Here is an 18,578-nt window from a genome sequence, read left to right on the forward strand (position 1 = left end):
CGCTTTTATAGTTACATCCGTAGAGTTTTTACCGCGGAAATCGTCCGTGTCCAGCGGGCTGCGTGCGATGACGTAGAAAAATGGCGTGCATGGCAAATAATAATATCATATTATATACGTAGTTATAGTTAATATAGATATTACATTATTATTCAAAACGTGTGTTATCATTATTTTTTTTTTTACGAAACCGCTGGCCATCTCGTGTGGCGGGTACCCAGCGCGCAAGCAAAACGATTTTCTGTAGAATAAATTATAATATATCATGCGGTCATTATGTCATAATTCGTTTGGCACTATATGTAAGAAATGAGTTTTGATTTCAAAATATTTTTATCAATCTACCAAAATCCAAAAAAATAAATTTAAAATTTCTAAAAATTTCTTTAAATCTATGCAATTTTTCTACCAGAAACTACCATAGAATTTAACGATCAAAACTTTTTTATCGTAGGTACCTAGTCCAAAAGATATGGATAGACATAAAATAAAATAACAACGACTATTATACAAATTAAAAACACGTCGTTCTAATCAATATACTTTCATCAATCTTCTTATATAATCTAAAATAATTCAAATTTGATAAGAATAATGCACTACATAAATCTTTCTCATTCTTTAAATCTACAACAACTTCAACCTAGATAAAATATAGTTGACTGCATGGACAATTACCATAACATAAATTATTATTTAATGCAATTTATAAATAAATATATTATCATCACTTTATATACCAGTGCACTGCACTGCCTAACCTACCATAATATAGGTAGGTCTTTTTTTTTTAAACATAGTTAAAAAAGTCTCGTATAGATATTCATATAGTTAATTTCCCATTACACCGTTACGGTGATATTATATAACACTATATAAATACCTGTAAAACTTAAATTACAATTTTCTAAAATATTTCATATTTGAACGTCTAATGAGACGTATAATGATGGTATATTTTTATTATTGTTTCATTATTGTGCTGTGGGTAGAATTAGTGTTCATACCAAAATCAAATGGGACAGTATAGGTACAGAGGTGTATGGAAATAATTTTAGTGTAATTTCACAATTCGTTAGCTTATTTTCCTGCGTCGAACTTTGTATTTTATTTATATAATTGCTAAGAAAGTAGGTATTTGTAGTAGGGAAACAAATATATGTATCAGTTTATGTATAAAAAAAAAATAAGTAACTATATATAAATTAACTATTTTTAATTTTGTTGAATAATCGAAATTCGTATATTATACTTTATCTAAGTCAGAGATTTTCTCAATATGAGAAACATGAGAAACATTAAATGTTTTTAATTGCATGGTAAACAAGATAACATAAACTCATAACTCGTAAGTATGTTTATTCTACCTCGTGACTTACCTTATGAATAATCGATTAATCAGTAATCAAGTGAAAACATTTTTTTTTTTTTTTATAATATATGAGTCCAAAACAATTATATAATATATTTACTTAGGTATCTTTAATAGCACGTAATTTCCTGAGAATTAGGTACATGCAAATTATAATGTTATGTAGTGTGAAATAAAGAATAATAAAAAAAAATTTTTTTCTTGTAAATGTATATTGTATACACCATATAGTTTTTTAGACTTGACTTATTAGGTATAATATGAACTTAATTTTTCTGTATAAATATAATTAATATAAATGATTCAAAAAATCTTTTTTTTTATATAAAAATGATTGAAAAAAATAGTTGGGTGAAATCTGGGTGGGTTTTCTATTGCATTGACTATTAAATATAATTTAATACAAACAAAATTAAATAATACAGCGTAAGTAATTGCTATATTTTAAATAAAAAGTGAGATACTATGACCTGAGGCCTGACAGTTGAAATTAACCTTAAAAGTTAAACTAGCTCTGGATTTTAATGCAAAAAAATATTATAGAATATACATTTATTAATATTTATAAAATAAAAAAAAGTGGCGATACATAAACAATATAAAATTCAAACATGGCACATATTATTCATACAAGAATGAAATAACTAATAAAACATGTAAAATAATATAAACATTTTAAAGATCTACAAATTGTAACTATTGGTGTTTTTTATTATTTGCTTACCTATATTTATAAAACAATTAAAACAACATTAATAGTAGATTATAAATTTATTATTGTACAAAACATTCAGAACATTAAACATTAATCCGGCTAATTGTTCAAATATCCTTGGCTATTTAGCTTAGTTACAATCAAATTTGAGCAAAATTCAAATTATTTTATTTGATGATTATAAAATAACCAATATACAACTTAATATAATTATCTAGAAATATGTGACTCACAACTGTATTAATTTTAACTCTGAAAATGTGTAAAATATACACAAATAAAACAAAAATTACGTATAGAATATAATATACTTATAACGCTTTAATTCGTTTGCAATATTAGTTAACCATACTTAATATGATAGATAATATAATAGGTATTTCAGCCTAAAAATATTTATCATATTTTTTTAATAGTATAGGTACTACGTACATACTTATATGTATTTCATATTTAGAAGGAAAAAAATAATATATAAAATAACATGGCTGGATTCTATATTTTGATAACATAATGAAATAGGCATTTATATAAATCACTGCAATGTACCCGAGTCTCAAATAAAAAACGTTATGTACCTATTGAAAATTTAAATCCAATCTATTTTGTCATATATATTATAAAGTTAAAGTATGATATACGACTAGTCCAATATATTTTTCGTCTAATTTTGAAGCCCAATTGGAAATTACAATATTATAGTTCAATAAAAATGTTTTCCAATTCAAAGCAGTCCAAATTACTTAATTTATGAAATATGTTAGAGCTAATTTATTTTCCATTCTTACTACATAAGACAACTTGTAAGATATTGTGAAAAACTTAATTGATATAACTTGTACGAAAGCGTTATTGCCTTTGCTACTTACGTACATTGAATTAACATAATATATTTTTGGATGACCAATGCCTGGTTTCTCCTAAATATTCTCCAGAAATTTGGAATATAAAATATGAAGTTGTATTAGGGTGAATAAAAGGAAACAATTACATTGTAATTTGTAGGTACCATTCGGAACTGGAAAACGTTGTATTAACTCATCATTCTAATATTTGGACTGAAAAAAAATTAGATCTTATGTTAGGAAGGTCAGGAAGGACCTTATTATTCTTATAAACTCAGGCACGTAACTAGACGTTTTTCTATAAAAAAGCCAATATTTTTTGGCCCATTTTTGTTTTTTTTTTACCCAATACCACTCCTCTCTTTATCAGACAATATCTATAAAAAATAATACTAAATTTCACAATGTATTGTCTGTATTAGTTAAGCATTATATTTTTATTCTTTATTAATATAGGTACACATATATATCTTAAACACTATATTAGGACAACTAGGACAAGTCGTCTATTTCTATGGTTCGCTGCTAGTGCTAAGTCTCTAACTCGATAGATAATAATATTATATTGGGATATATCATTTTGTTAGGCATGTTTTTTTTATTATACGATTACCGTATTGGTTCACTATTATATATAGTATTGTCTGTAGTTGTGTTTATCAAATATGCGTTTGATACCCGTATTTGGAATTCCTAGTTTTCAATTTATTAATAGACGTATTATTATATTGTCTATCTTGTATTATTGATGAATATTTATTAAATCTCGGAATTTAATTTTTGTTATACGATCGTTAACTTTACTATATTATGGAGTACCATATAATAAATATTTAGGATTTAACCGGCTTGGGACAATTATATGACACACCATAATATTTAAAAATGAAAATCAAGAGGGGCCAGTCCGGGGCCACTGACATTTCTTAGGGGGCCTGGCCCCCTAAGGCCCCCCTTAGCTACGTGCCTGATAAACTATCGAAATCTAATAATTAATTAAATAATAAGTCATATAATATTATAGCATGTGTTCATCTATGATAATATGGGTACCAAAAAAAACACGTGTTAAAACACTTGAGTAAACATAGTCAATAGTCAAAATGAGGGTTTTTATATAAGGGCAAAAAAATAGTACTATAATAACATGTTGATAAAATATAATAAAATATTTACAATTCGGTTCATTGACTATTACTATACTATACTATAATATAGTATGTTTGTTCTGTTTTCACGTTTCACGCTATTTATAAATCATATGATGTAACTATGGTATTATACGGAACTTGGAATGAATCTACGTCCGTAAGTATTACTAGATGTACTAAGAGTAACATTATACCCATCTACTCTGTGACCTGTGTAAATACTTATGAAAGAAGTACTTACTCATGAAGTAAACATTTAAAAAATACAACAAGATATTACATTAAAACGTTTTAACAGATATTTTTTCAATTATACACTTGTACAATAAATTTAACAAGTGTGTTAACAGTGTTAAACTGCGTGCTTCTTCACATAATAATATTGTGTTAGTTGTTATTATTGACTTCGAGGACAACCCCCGTGTGACTCACTCTCACACCAATAACGTGATATACATATATTCCACAGTATGGTTGGAGCTAAGTAAAAGTCTACACTGGATAATAAATATAGCATTGCGAGTAGCATCGACATTCGTGCGAGGTCTCTCGTGGTATTTTATTATTATTATTATTATTTAACAAACTCGGTTCCCATCGAAGTTTTTACCTTCTCCCGGACGAGCTGAAGAAATATCGGTTTGTCGTGACCGAGTAACCACCTCGCGGCACGAAACCATCCCAAAACGGTGCAATGTCGGTATAAGTTCGATGGCTCCCCTTCCACACCCCCACCAATCACCACAGCGAATTATATTGCATTTTTTTTTTTTTTTTAATCATTACGTGCAAATATATTTTAATGAATGACATGTCTTGGTCGAAATATTAAAGGTGAATGGTAAATTGTTATAGGTCAAGTTACCGATACCAACTAAAGAGAGTTTACCGCAGGTGGCCGAAGCATTAAAGGCGGCTACGTACTTGATAGACAGCGATGAACTGGAAAAGAACTTCGAAGGACAGCGGGATAACTATAAGAGATCACCCAGGAAATTGGGAACTGATGATCTAGAAAATAACTCGGAACTACAGGAGTATCAAGGTGTTTTATTATTATTTTATTTTTTTCATATTATGAGTGTTGAAAATATACTTTTCACTATAACCAACAACACGCAAGTGTTCTATTTTGGAACTGCTTAATTTTAGATAATAATGTACTGTATTTTGTGTAGGAGTAATGGGACGTCCAGGTGTTGACTTTCCAATATTGCCATCTATACCTCGTACTGATTTCAGCTGCAAGAAGGTGAAGAAACCTGGTTACTACGCAGATCCCGAAACTGACTGCCAGGTAAATAATAACGTTTTTATAGCAAACAATACTTTTTAAATTCAAATACTGATATAATTTTTTTTATATATAAATTGTTGTACAATAATTCATATGATATCATGTAGAAAATAGTTAATGAAGACGAAGATAGTGAAAAAATATCAAAAAATTAAAATTAATCATGTGTAATACGGTTAATTAGATAATTGTTTATGATTCAGATGTATTTTATGGAAGTTTGAAAAAATGCTAAGTTCTAATTTTAAATTTCATAAAAATTATTTTTTGTAACAATTAATTAATTACATTTAAAAAAAAAAGCCAATATTTTATATATATCTATAATCTGTTTAAGTTAAGATACTTAGTCGGAGGTGGCCAGTTTTCGTCGGGCCGCAGTCAGGCAACACCCGTTATAAGATCTGTATACCTAGATCAAGTATAATGTTTCCAAGCACTTTCGCAGTAGTCAGCTGCCGACTTCGGTTTTTAACTGGAACAGAATATATTATAATGAATCAAATGAATTTTTAATGCAAATAAAAAATAATTCGAATTCAATATTGCTTATAAAGTTATAAATAAATATTTTATTAACTATGTAATTAAAATATCCCTTTTCTACACTTTAAATTTCTTCAAACAATTTCTATGTGTAATGTGTTATAAATAAAATTTAGCAAAATATGATAAAATATTCATCAGTTTTTTCACGCTACAGATATGAAGTATTAGTAACATAAATAATTATCATTACAAATTAGAAGTATTTAAATGATTTATTTTTATATTTGAAGTGCATTTGATATATTTTTTTAATAAATTAATGAAAATATTTTTTCAGGTATTTCACATTTGCGATAATGGAAGGAAAGTATCATTTTTGTGTCCAAATGGTACGGTTTTCCGTCAATCACATTTAATTTGTGACTGGTGGTTCCGTGTGGATTGTGAAAGATCGATTGAATTATATGAAGAGAGTGCAGAACAGCTTGCATCTGACCAGCGGATTTTTAAAGAGCGTGCTGAAACATTGGCCAAAGCTATGTTAAAAGTACAAACAACAACACAAACAAGTGATAGTGATCGCGTTGTAACAGAACGATCGTTTGGTCCGAGTACAACTATTTTCAATTCCGAAAGTAGACTGCCTGACCGTGCCAGATACTTTAGTGACTATTCAAGAGACGAAAATCAAGTTCCAGCTGAGACGGGTTCATTTGCTGGAAAACAGTTGCAAACTAATTTCAATCATTACTATTCACAGTCCAAATCACCTACACAAAACTGGAATCAAGAAAATTATCAAACACAATCTTCGACAACAGCACAGCCGATCTGGAATAACAACTATCCAAGCAATACTTATCAAGCACAGTCTACAATAACTGTACAGCCTACCTGGAACCAGGTTGCTAATAACATTCATCAAACTAGCTCTTATCAATCATCATCTGTAACGACTGCACAGCCAACCTGGAACCAGGCTGCTAATAACAATTATCGAACTGGCTCTTATCAGTCACCATCTGTAACGACTGCACAGCCTACCTGGAACCAGGCTGCTAATAATAATCATCAAACTAGCTCTTATCAATCACCATCTGTAACGACTGAACAGCCAACCTGGAACCAAGCTGCTAATAACAATTATCAATCTAGTTCTTACCAATCACCATCTGTAACGACTGAACAGCCAACCTGGAACCAAGCTGCTAATAACAATTATCAATCTAGTTCTTACCAATCACCATCTGTAACGACTGCACAGCCGTCTATCGTTCAAGGTATCAATAATTTCCAATCTAGTTACCAACCACAATTTACCACTAGTGCTCAATCGGTTCAAGGGGTCACCAGTTCACAAGTAACCTACCAACCACAACCAACTACTGTTGTGTCTAAAACAAACTGGAACCAAGGTAACATTAATTATCAAGCCGGAAATTATCAAACACAACCTACCACAGCAGCAACTCAAATTAACTGGAATAATAATGGTAACAACGGTTATAAAACTAACAACTATCAATCTTATGCACCTTCAACAACACCACCGAATTGGAGCCAAGGTAGTAGTAGCAACTACCAATCTGAAAATTATCAATCACCGTTCACAACAGTAGCCGCTCAAGCTAACTGGAATAATCAGGGTTCCAATAATTTACAAACTGAAAATCATCAAACATCACCATCAACAACATCGACACCAGTAAACCGGAATAACGAAGGTTCTAACCACTTTGGGAAACAAGTGACGACTGCCGCGCCACAAACTAACTGGAATGGAGCTATCAATAATTTCCAATCAAATAACTACAACTCTCAACCAATAACAACGATACAACCAGATTGGAACCAAGAGTCTGATACTGTTCAGCCCAATCTTTTCGAAACTCAACAATCTTATCAACAACAGACTACTATTTTTCCAGCCGATAATGAACAAACCATCCCAGCCAAGGAAAGCCAAGTACCCGCAGAATCAGCTTCATTTGTAGGCCACCAAAACTCGCCTCGTTTTAATTTTCAACCAGATAATTACTACACACAAGCTCCTCAGACAAATGTACCACCTACCGCGTATCCGGTAACAAGTTCTTATACAAATGATTATTCACCAAATGGAGCTTTTTCCTTTGTTGAATATCAAAGATCACCCGATACTCCTATCGTTAGAGATAGCTCAACTCAAGCTTCTCCGGTTATGACGACGGTAGTGGACTATTTGGTAGATAATTCCACATTACCACCGACCGGAGAGACATTAATCCCAAATATGATAAACTCATTACAATCATTAACAGATAATAATCTAGTTTTTGACTTGGACGGGCAAAACACTTATCCTTCACAAACGAACACCGACGATGAACTGAATTCCGTCGCATTGTATTTTAATAATGTAAAAACCCCACAAGTGACTACTATTGCTAGTGACTTGCAGTTTAATCATGTTGAACAAACTTCCAGAGCATACACCAATGGGATAAGTTCAACTACTGTTGATTCGGTCAAAACTACTACACCGGTTGATACTTTACATATACCTGCAGTTTTGACGAAAAATACAAAAGATGCATATGATAAGCTTTTCAGAAATGATACCACCAAAGAACCAATGGTCGCCTTAAAGATAGCAGATACTAGTAAGCCTGTAACCAATCCTACTAACTCTGTGAACCTAGGATTTGCTCAGGGATTGAATATAAACCGTTCGTCGGCGGAATTGAGAGAACTGGCTGCAGTATTTACGCGTGCTTTAACTGCATATTTGGACGATCCAGAGAATTTCCGTAAAATACTAGCTGAAGTAAGACCTACGGAACCATCAAGTATCAAGACTAGCGTTACCGAAGAACAAGAAGTATTGGATTTTTCTGATGATTCAAAGCATCAACGAGGGAAACCCACAGAACCAAGAACACTGAGACCAAATTTAGCAGCTGAAATAAATGGTATGACACAAAGTATCAATGCACTAACAGATTTATCAACCATTATTCCACAATACACCTCATCGCCATTAATAGAAATCACATCGAAGTATACTGAAACACCGAATGCTGGTCTACAAGAATATGCACCACTAGAAGATAGCGAACAGCTACAATTAGCCGGAAGTCATTCGTTTTATTCAAGCAGAGATAATAGTATTCAAACGGCAAAAACTCTAAAACCAGCTGCATCCACGTTGTCATGGACAGTGTCTCCTTTAATAGACACTGAGCCGGACATAAAATCTACTACTCTATCACCAGTGTTCTTCACTACCCCCGCTGAAGGCTTAGAAACTACTGTAATTGTACAAAGGGCTAAAGAAATGTTCAGTCATTTGAATGCATCTGAAGCAGGAGTATTGATGAATGTTATGAAAACTGCTCAAGTTAATGATACAGTTAAAAGGTAATAATAATAACTCTTGATAACCACATTAATAATATCGTTTGTTGTCTAGATTTCTTTCAATAAAACTAATAGTTAATACGCTACAACACAACGTATGAAATAATGCATTTGTTATATAGTGATAATAAGTATTTATCTAATAACAATTAAGAGGAGTTAATGTATTAATTATAAATATAATAAACTCATATTCAATAAATATATTTCACGAAATGCTTGCGAACCAATGTTTTTAAACTAAATTAAAATAAAGTTTTTATTTAAGAAGTGCTGAGTATTCAAATACATATATTTTAAATACTTATGAAAATAAATACTTGTATCTGTACATTAATACTTTTGAAAAATATTTTTTACAAGGTGGCTATTTATATAATGTGTACATATCGTTTAATTTTAATAAATAAATTAAAAGCTTAAAAAACATTTATGAAATTTCATGATAATTATGATTAATATAATAAGATAGCAATTATAATTTATAGGTAATTACATTTTTTGTAATAAAAGCTTAGGCACCTATGTATGAAAATAATATATATTGATGTATCTTATATTATAATACATTATTAAAACATATGTGATAACTTCTACTTATACAACTATTTACACTTGACACTTGTCAAATATGAAACAGTTTTTAATAATCTAATAGGTTCAATTATAAATTATATTCAAATTTAAACGACCATTTATAAATATTAAATATAATATGATTTTATATTGATTTAATTATATTATTTAATTTCTAAATCAGTTAATAATTCCATGAATATTGTTAAATACATACCTAATACAAAATAATATCGCATTTTCATATTGTATCTTCGATGTGGTGGTTTTTTCTATACCACAAAATAATTGTCACGTTACCTAATTTATTATTCATTTGATTTATAAGCCAACATTATTTAATTTATGTCATATGGTTCTGTATTGCATGTTTTGTACATTGTGACCTTACATTGTTTAATAATTATCACTTACCATTATGGTATTACCTAGTATTATTACAATAATTTTTGTATAAAGTTGATAAGCTGAAAAAATTAATATATTCTTTTTGTTATTATAGTGTTTTTTTAATTATTATTTAAACACTTATTTTACTTTACAGATTGGTTTTACTGTTGGTCAATGACTCGAACAAAGAGAATAGCCCCGAGCAGACTAGAAACAATTTAATCGAAGCATTATTGGACAATAGGAGTACTGATCAAGCATATGATGTCTCGTCATCATCTCCAACATCTACTTTTTTGCCATCGTCGCCATCAGGAATTCCATTTGGTCAGAGACTACAGGAAGATGGTTCACCGGTACTGGACGGACAGTATAAGAAATCTAGAAAAGGAACTAGGAGAAGAGTTGTGCACAGGAGTAGGTCAACCCCCGTTCCCACCACCCCAATGACACCAAACACTTGGCAGGGAGCTAACGATGTAGGTCCGGGGCTGAGTGATGATTCTGACGCCCGAGCAGTTGAACTCCTCAAGTCTCTATACTCGATCGCATCCAAATGGTCGTAGTTGGACATTTATCCATCGATGGTATTTCCATTCCGCCTGTGTCATAACCGTGTAAAAATCAAATTATTTACGAATTGTCTTCATAATATTTTTATATAAGTATTTTATATATTGTAGTCAGTTCGGGATTAAAAAAAAATGATCAAATTTGATAAATCATAATAATCAGAAAAAAATAATTAAATGTCACAGTTCATACACAATTGAGTCTACATCATGATTATATTTCTGATTTTTCTTTACATAAAACATTAAATGCTCAACTTTAATCATGGCCAAACAGTGGCGCTGATCCCTAATAAAATTTATTTATGTCATAGTAGATTTTTTAAATGGGGAGGGAACTGGCTGTAAAGTACTATAACCAGGACTTACGTCAAAACTATAAAACGTAAAAATAAATGTTTAAAATTTGCATTACCTATATGTATGTGCTTTTAGTTGCATCTGGTGATTAAATTTAAAAAGGTGGATGATAGGGGGAATGGACCTCTTGATGTAAAGTGTAATAGTATATTTTAAACACTTCAGCGCCACTGTAGCCGACTAGCTATAATTTTTGATAATTCAAAAATTTAAATTTAATTGTGACAAGAAAATTAGTCGAAGATTACTGATTCAATTTTGATTTTCAACTCTTCAAATATTGTTTACAAAATGCATGACCCTAAGGAGGATAATTGACTATCTTTTATAATACTCGTAATAATTGTCTTGGTGACTATAATTTAAAGTTAATATTCGAATGAAATATTTCTAAATTTCATACAGGATGAGCTATAAAAATATCGTGAGATATTGTTTAACCAAAATCATAACGCACTATTTAAACTAATTTTACTATTATGATGAAAAATAACATCAATAATTCAACATTTAAAATTTACTACGGTTGCAGTAATTTTCAACAGACTATAGTCAGTAATCTTCCATAACGGTCACTGTACCTAATTATAATTAAATTATGTCGATTTAGCGTTTAGAAGTAAGTTGCCATCGCCTAGTACAGCATATTATTAATTGTAAATGTCTCGACAATATACGCATAATGTAATTTGACTCTAGTCCTCGGCGAATCGGCGTGTTACTGTTTTAGGCTTACCTAAGACTTATGCACGTTGTATATATGTTGTATACATATGGTATTATATAATTTTGCTCATATATCAAAAGTAGATTTCTGTTAAGATTCAATTTTAATTTAATTATCAACTGCATACAATTGATATTGTACAATGTATGTATTTTTGATATTTATATTTAAAAGTAAAAATATATTTCTCTATTTATCTTTTGCACATTATTTTATTATACATTAAGTTTAAACTTTATTTTGCATACCTGCTGATAATTATTATAAGAGCTTACTTACTATTTACCTTCTTTCAAGCTGTAACAAACATGGTTTATATCATCAATCTAAAAATGTTAACATTGATTGATTGAGAGAATATTATTATAACTATTTTAATCTATGTGTTAAAAACTGCTTACCTTTTTCATTTATTCATAAGCAATGTAAACGCGTATGTACGTGTGAAACATATTTTACTCGTAGGTATATTATTATTAAGTAGTTCGTATGAAATATGAATTAAGTAATGATACTTTTATAATATTTTTAATTTACTCACATTATGAGTCGAATTACATTATATGCCATGTAATAATGTTATCACATTATATGTATTATGTAAATTGCATAATATTGTAAATAAAACATAAAATTATTGTGTATACTCAGTAGTAATTGATTGTCAATTATCGTTTATCATAAATTGGTAACCTATTCCTATATTCATATATCAATAGTTTATATCCAAATAATACGACCATCATGGCTAATGCAAACCCGGAGAAATCGCTTTGCTGTATAGTAAATGTTGAATGTACCTCGGCAAGTGAGTACCGCTTAGCTGTATATTAATATTGTAGTAGAATGAGCCATCGTAATAAATGTGTTAAATTCAAATTCCGTGTTATAAAATCATTATTTATGTACGAAAAATAATTTTGAGCGATGACGGCTTGTCGAGCTATATGATTAAGAATATCTTATGATATTACCACTATCAAATTAGGTAATTTATTTTACTATTGTCAGTTATTAGTAATACAGTAGGATGATTTATTTTTTTCCGAAAAAAAAAATTGCATTTGAAAATGTTATTCAGTGTATAAAATAGAGTATATAATATATACTTTAAAAGTTTCAAGCATTCACAAACAATATTATTAAATTATAACAAAGTAACTATAATCGTTTTTTTCGTTTAAATATCTAATTTTGTTCAAATTTGAATTTAAAATGTTTCTAAAAACTGTCTTATTTTTTTTTTTAGATATTTTCCTTATTTTTCGAACGATTTTTGAGAATCCTTGTTTTATATTTTCGATTTCTAATTACAAATGTTGAACATTCTATAATTTTTTTACTACATGATCATTTTAAAAATTCTGAGATTTTGATAATTTTGTCAAAATATAAAAAAAAAAGTAGTGCCAGTATTATATTAAGAGTAACATATTATTGAATTTTATAGAAAATTTAAAATGTCACATAAATGAGTTAAATTTGAATCAAAATATTTTTTAAATATTATGTAATTTTTAAAAGCGATAAAAAAAAATGAAGAAATATTGGAATTTGAAAAATATGATATTAAATTTGAAACTTTCACTAAACATTTTTATAAGCATTTCCCGTAAACGGAAAATTTTTCAAAATATTTTAACTGTTTTTAAGTTTTTAAACCATGAGATATTTTATAATTGTTGACAAACATTTTTCCACTAAGGAAGAAAGCTGGAATATTTAATGCAAGTGTCCTAATAGTTATTTAGCACCCATAACATAACAATTTTTTTGAACAGTAGGTTCAATGGTAATACGCATTAAATAATTTTAAATTAGTAAAAGTTGAACCTTTGAGAGTGGATTTATCTAGACATATACGAGCTATAATATGTCATAATATGTCTGTGATGTATTAATAATGGTTACAGTCCATTTGCTGAGAGAATTCCCCAAATTAACAGTCCATATTGTATCATTGCTTGATATAGGGCTAAATATACTGTACGAATTACATGCATTGGTACAATCTCGCGTAATTTATAAAAGCTATAAATCAAAATACGAAGACACATTAATAAATTATTTACATTTAGATTCCACCTCATGTGTTTATCAATCTTTAAACCCAAATAACGTATACTTGAGACTCCATATATGGTTTTACATAGTTTATCATTGCACAAATTATAACTGTCACAAAAGTGTATCGTTAAATTATCGAAATGTTCTTCTTTGTTATTTGTCACGAAATTCACAAACATTGTTTTATTATAATTTATTGATAGCTTTCTATAATTTATGAACTCTACTACTTTTTTAAAATTCTTTTAATGCTTTTATACACACCTCATTCCAGGAGTCTCTTAAGAAGAGGAGACACGTGTGTCATCGGCATATTATGTGACGATCAATCCCTCAATATATAGACTACAAATACTGTTATTATATAGGATAAATAAAATTGGGCCCAAAACACTATCTTGAGGAAGACCGCAATTTATATACATTTTATCACCGGTAATACCATTTATTTGCCTTGCATTTTCCAAGTAACTCCGAAATCAGTCCAAGCTTGATAATACGATACCAAAATTTGGCAAAATTTTTAAAAGTTCTATAATATGATATAATAATAATAATCCACCATATCAAATACTTTGCCCAAGTCTAAGAAAATCACCAAAGCTTTTTTATTATTGTTCAGAGCATAATTTATAAAACTTATTGCGCTATATAGAGCATTTTTTATTCCTAGGCCTGGTCTAAATACAAATTGATTTTTCGATAGAAGTTTAAATTTTTCTAAATATTGTATAAGCCTACTTTTGATGATTTTCTCAAATATTTTTGAAAAATCACTTAACATAGAAATTGGTCTGTAGTTATTTAAGCACGATTTATCTCCTCTTTTAAATAAAGGTTTAATTACTGCTAACTTGAATTCTTCTGGAGATATACTATTTTTGATACTTAGATTATATATATGTGTTAAAAGACCTATTATATAATTATCTACATGTTTTAATATTTTAATCAATACTCCATCTCATCCAGCTGCAGTTTGTCTTTAAGGTTTATAAGAATATTCTAAACATCTGACTTTTTAATAATTTCAGTAAAACAATAATTGTTGAAAGAGACTCCAGAAGCAGTCTCATTGTATATCAACGTAGACTTAATAATATCATTTGATAGTGTCTTTTCTAAGTTAGTAAAATAACTATTAAATGTCTTTGAAACCATGTGCGGATCGTCACAAGTATTTATGATTTTATTATTCACTGTAACATGACTAATATCGTCCTATTTTTAAGTATGTTTTTCTGTAATTTCTTTTATTACTTTCTAAGTAAGCTTAAGACCGAAAAATACTTTATTAAATTTATTTTTAAAATAAGTATTTTTTGCTACTCTTAATATTCATTTATTTATTTTTATATTTGTGATAATAAGAAACAAGTTTAGCATTATTCGGGTGTTTAGTTATTTTTAAGGATAATTCTTGTTTAAGGCGTACATAGCATAGTAGACCTGTTATTATCCATTCTTTTATATTTTTTATTTTTTGAGTTTTCCAATTTTATTGTTATTGAAGAACCTACAATTTGAGTTACTTTATTTATGAAAATTTTTACACTGTTGTTTACGCCATTTGAATTAAACATCTCAGTCCACATTTCATTTTTAAACTTTTCATTTATTTTTTTACAATTTATTAATAACTTCCTTTCCTTTATTTTTTATTTCAATAAACAGAATTGTAGAAAAATGTTCAGTTATATTGGTCTATATTACTCCGGCTACTATTTAGGTTTTTTTTTCATTTTTTAAAAATACATGATTTAAACAAGAATGTTTCATTCCTACAGGAGTTCTAGTGTACACATTGATAAATTACTTAAATCTATTTTCTAGCATAATATTTAAATATTCGTTTTTTTAATTATCCACGCCAATTATGTTTAAATTAACATCCCCAATAATAATAATTTTTTTTCATTTAAATTATTCAATGTGATAATTAAATTACTTAAAATAGTCAAAAATTCGTGCTTGTTACCTGAAGGTGACCTATATAACAAATACATAACAAACTTAAGGATACCTAACTTATCAATTTTTAAATTAACTTTTATAATATTAGCATCTATATATTCATATTCAAAAAATCTACACTTAAACCATATTTCACAAAAATAATAATACCATCATTTTGGTTAATTTATTAATTTTAAATTAAAAAATTACAAGGTTTATATCATGCCATGTTTCTGTTAAACATATTACATCTAAATTTATACAATTAGTATTATTCTGTTGGAACAGCAGAAATTCATCAAAATTACAACTCATACTCCTAATGTTACAATGAAATATATTTAAAAATATATTATTAACCAAGTTATATTTATTACAAAATTCCGAAACAGTGGCAAAATATTGTGTTTTATAATTCGGAAAACGATTTAATATATTTATGTGTGTCATAATTATAAGAAAACTTTGAAATCAAAAATGGTTTGGAACTGAAATTTGATTAAACTATTTTTCATTTTTATAATATGTTTAATTTTAATAGGTCAGACTCTGTATGTAAATAGGAATATGTATATTTATATATATATATATTTAAATATATAACAAGTTAAAGTTGTATAATTTAATTATTAATTTCCTTATTTAACTAGGTACTAAGGTAACAATATTTATCACAGGTTTTGATTAATTTTCGTATTGTGTGGTTCTTTCAATCCAATAGAATCCATATGACATTGCAAATACTTCAATCTTCAAAGTTTGTAATACTACAAAATAATGTATAGTTGTGTATTTCTTTCATAGCACAATATAACTAGATAAAACGTAAATTCACAATAAAAATGGGATTATTAATTCATGATATTTTTATTATATGTTACCATTTGAAAATCAAAAGTTGACAGTGGTTTCACTAATAAATATAAGGGTGAAAAAAATTAAAATATTATACGGTTTTAGAAAAACATAAACCTAGAAGTTTAAAAAAAAAAAATTCAAAAAAAGTTAATACTTTTCGAGATAATTAGTGTACCCACTTAAATGGATCACCCTGTATGTAAATATTAATAGCAGGTAACTCTTAAGTAACTTTGCTCTATAATGGATGTCGAGTGTACCTTGCTAATGATGATTGAGTCGAGCACTGGTAATAGATGTGCTAAAGTTGAAATTAATGATAAATCACTGCATATACGAAAAATGATAATGAGCGGAAACGGTCTATCAGCATACGAGTATGACGTAACTATAACTTATACGTAATTAGGTACCTACAGATATTTTATTATATATATTTATATTGCTAGCATTTTTGAAATTTATTTATCTCCAAGTATTAATATAGTTGATTAAATTTGTGAACTAATTATTATTCCCAAACCAAACTAAATCGTATATTATATTAAAATATAATTAGGCGGTGATATCAACTTGTATAGGTAATTTATCACACCACGTATTATACGTGCGCAGGCCTCTTTTTCAGGATATGCAGAAGACTGACAATAGCGCGCCCTGAAAGTTATTTTAAGCTCGTAAAATTCTGATAATATGTATACACAATTCACAAATATTAAAAAACCTACTGTTTAATTAAAAAAACTATTGTAATAAATACCATTACACAATACAAGAAGTATGTATTTCGCAAATACTTGGTAGTTGATAACTGATAACTGGATTTTTCAATTTTCCAAAGTCGATATTCGCCCCTCACAGAACTTCAGGGTATGCATTGCAGCTGCATACCCTGCATACCCCCTGCGCACGCCTATGATGCCGTACATTTCTGCACAGTGCACATGATTATTGTACTTATGTTTTGGTCAAATTATTATTGTGATGATTGAAGACATTATTGCCGTATTAAATATAAGCTTTTAGAGTAAGTTTTTGAACCACTAGCGAGAGTTCAAAAGTTCAAAGTTGTCAAATTTAACTTTACTATTGTATGTACCAGCGTTAAAATTGTTAGCTCAACGTTCGTGTTATTCGTGTATGATGTGGTACTGTGTAGACGCTTCAGAAGGCATCTGATAATTCTGTAACGGCTACGAACCTCCTTGTCATCCACCATTCAAAAAAGTACAATCATTTTTTATGGAATTTTAATACTTTTTCCCTCTCTATTCGTAATATACCGATGATCACTATTCAAATGTATTACATTTTTTTGATGTTTAAAATGAATTTAGTTTTTAGTGCCTGATCTTAGTATTTACATATTGATATGGATTGTTTAATTGAATTATTGACACAATACTCAATAATAAAATGTTTATTAAGTACTTAAAAAATATTTAATCGCAAATACATATATGAATTTATATAATTATTATAACCTATAAAACGCATAATTATTTATGGTCAAAAATATTGTTTATATTTTCTGAAAAACTTAAGAAAAACATACAAAACATGCACTACACGTAACCTTGTGATTGTTTTTTAGACGTTTTTAAAAGCAAAGCTTGTCTTTTTATTATATACTTTAAACGGTCTTTCTGGATCTATTAGTGAAACTTGAAACCACTAACTGAACCTTAATCGATATCGATATTATTATTCATTTATTTGTATTAATAAAATTGTTTCATACTGCAGTTAGAAAATTAATAATTATCATTCTCTAGGTGCATTATGATACAAACTTTAATCATAG

At 28.6% G+C, this 18,578-nt stretch overlaps 1 protein-coding gene across 1 annotated transcript in view; it reads left to right on the forward strand.

Annotated features, from left to right (window-relative positions):
• Nucleotides 1–12,539, forward strand: part of LOC107169476 (chitin-binding domain protein thawb) — a 59,861-nt gene extending 47,322 nt beyond the window's left edge. The window contains exons 4-7 of the mRNA XM_089222872.1: nt 4,939–5,128; nt 5,262–5,380; nt 6,207–9,268; nt 10,389–12,539. Of these exons, the coding sequence (XP_089078998.1) occupies nt 4,939–5,128; nt 5,262–5,380; nt 6,207–9,268; nt 10,389–10,800 (3,783 nt within the window). The 3' untranslated portion in view covers nt 10,801–12,539. The remainder of the gene's footprint in view (nt 1–4,938; nt 5,129–5,261; nt 5,381–6,206; nt 9,269–10,388) is intronic.
• The last annotated feature ends 6,039 nt before the right edge of the window (nt 12,540–18,578 follow it).

The sequence above is a fragment of the Diuraphis noxia genome, unplaced genomic scaffold (genome assembly GCF_037042655.1).
Source record: "Diuraphis noxia isolate RWA-SAM2 unplaced genomic scaffold, SU_Dnox_SAM2 contig0003, whole genome shotgun sequence".
NCBI lineage: Eukaryota > Metazoa > Arthropoda > Insecta > Hemiptera > Aphididae > Diuraphis > Diuraphis noxia.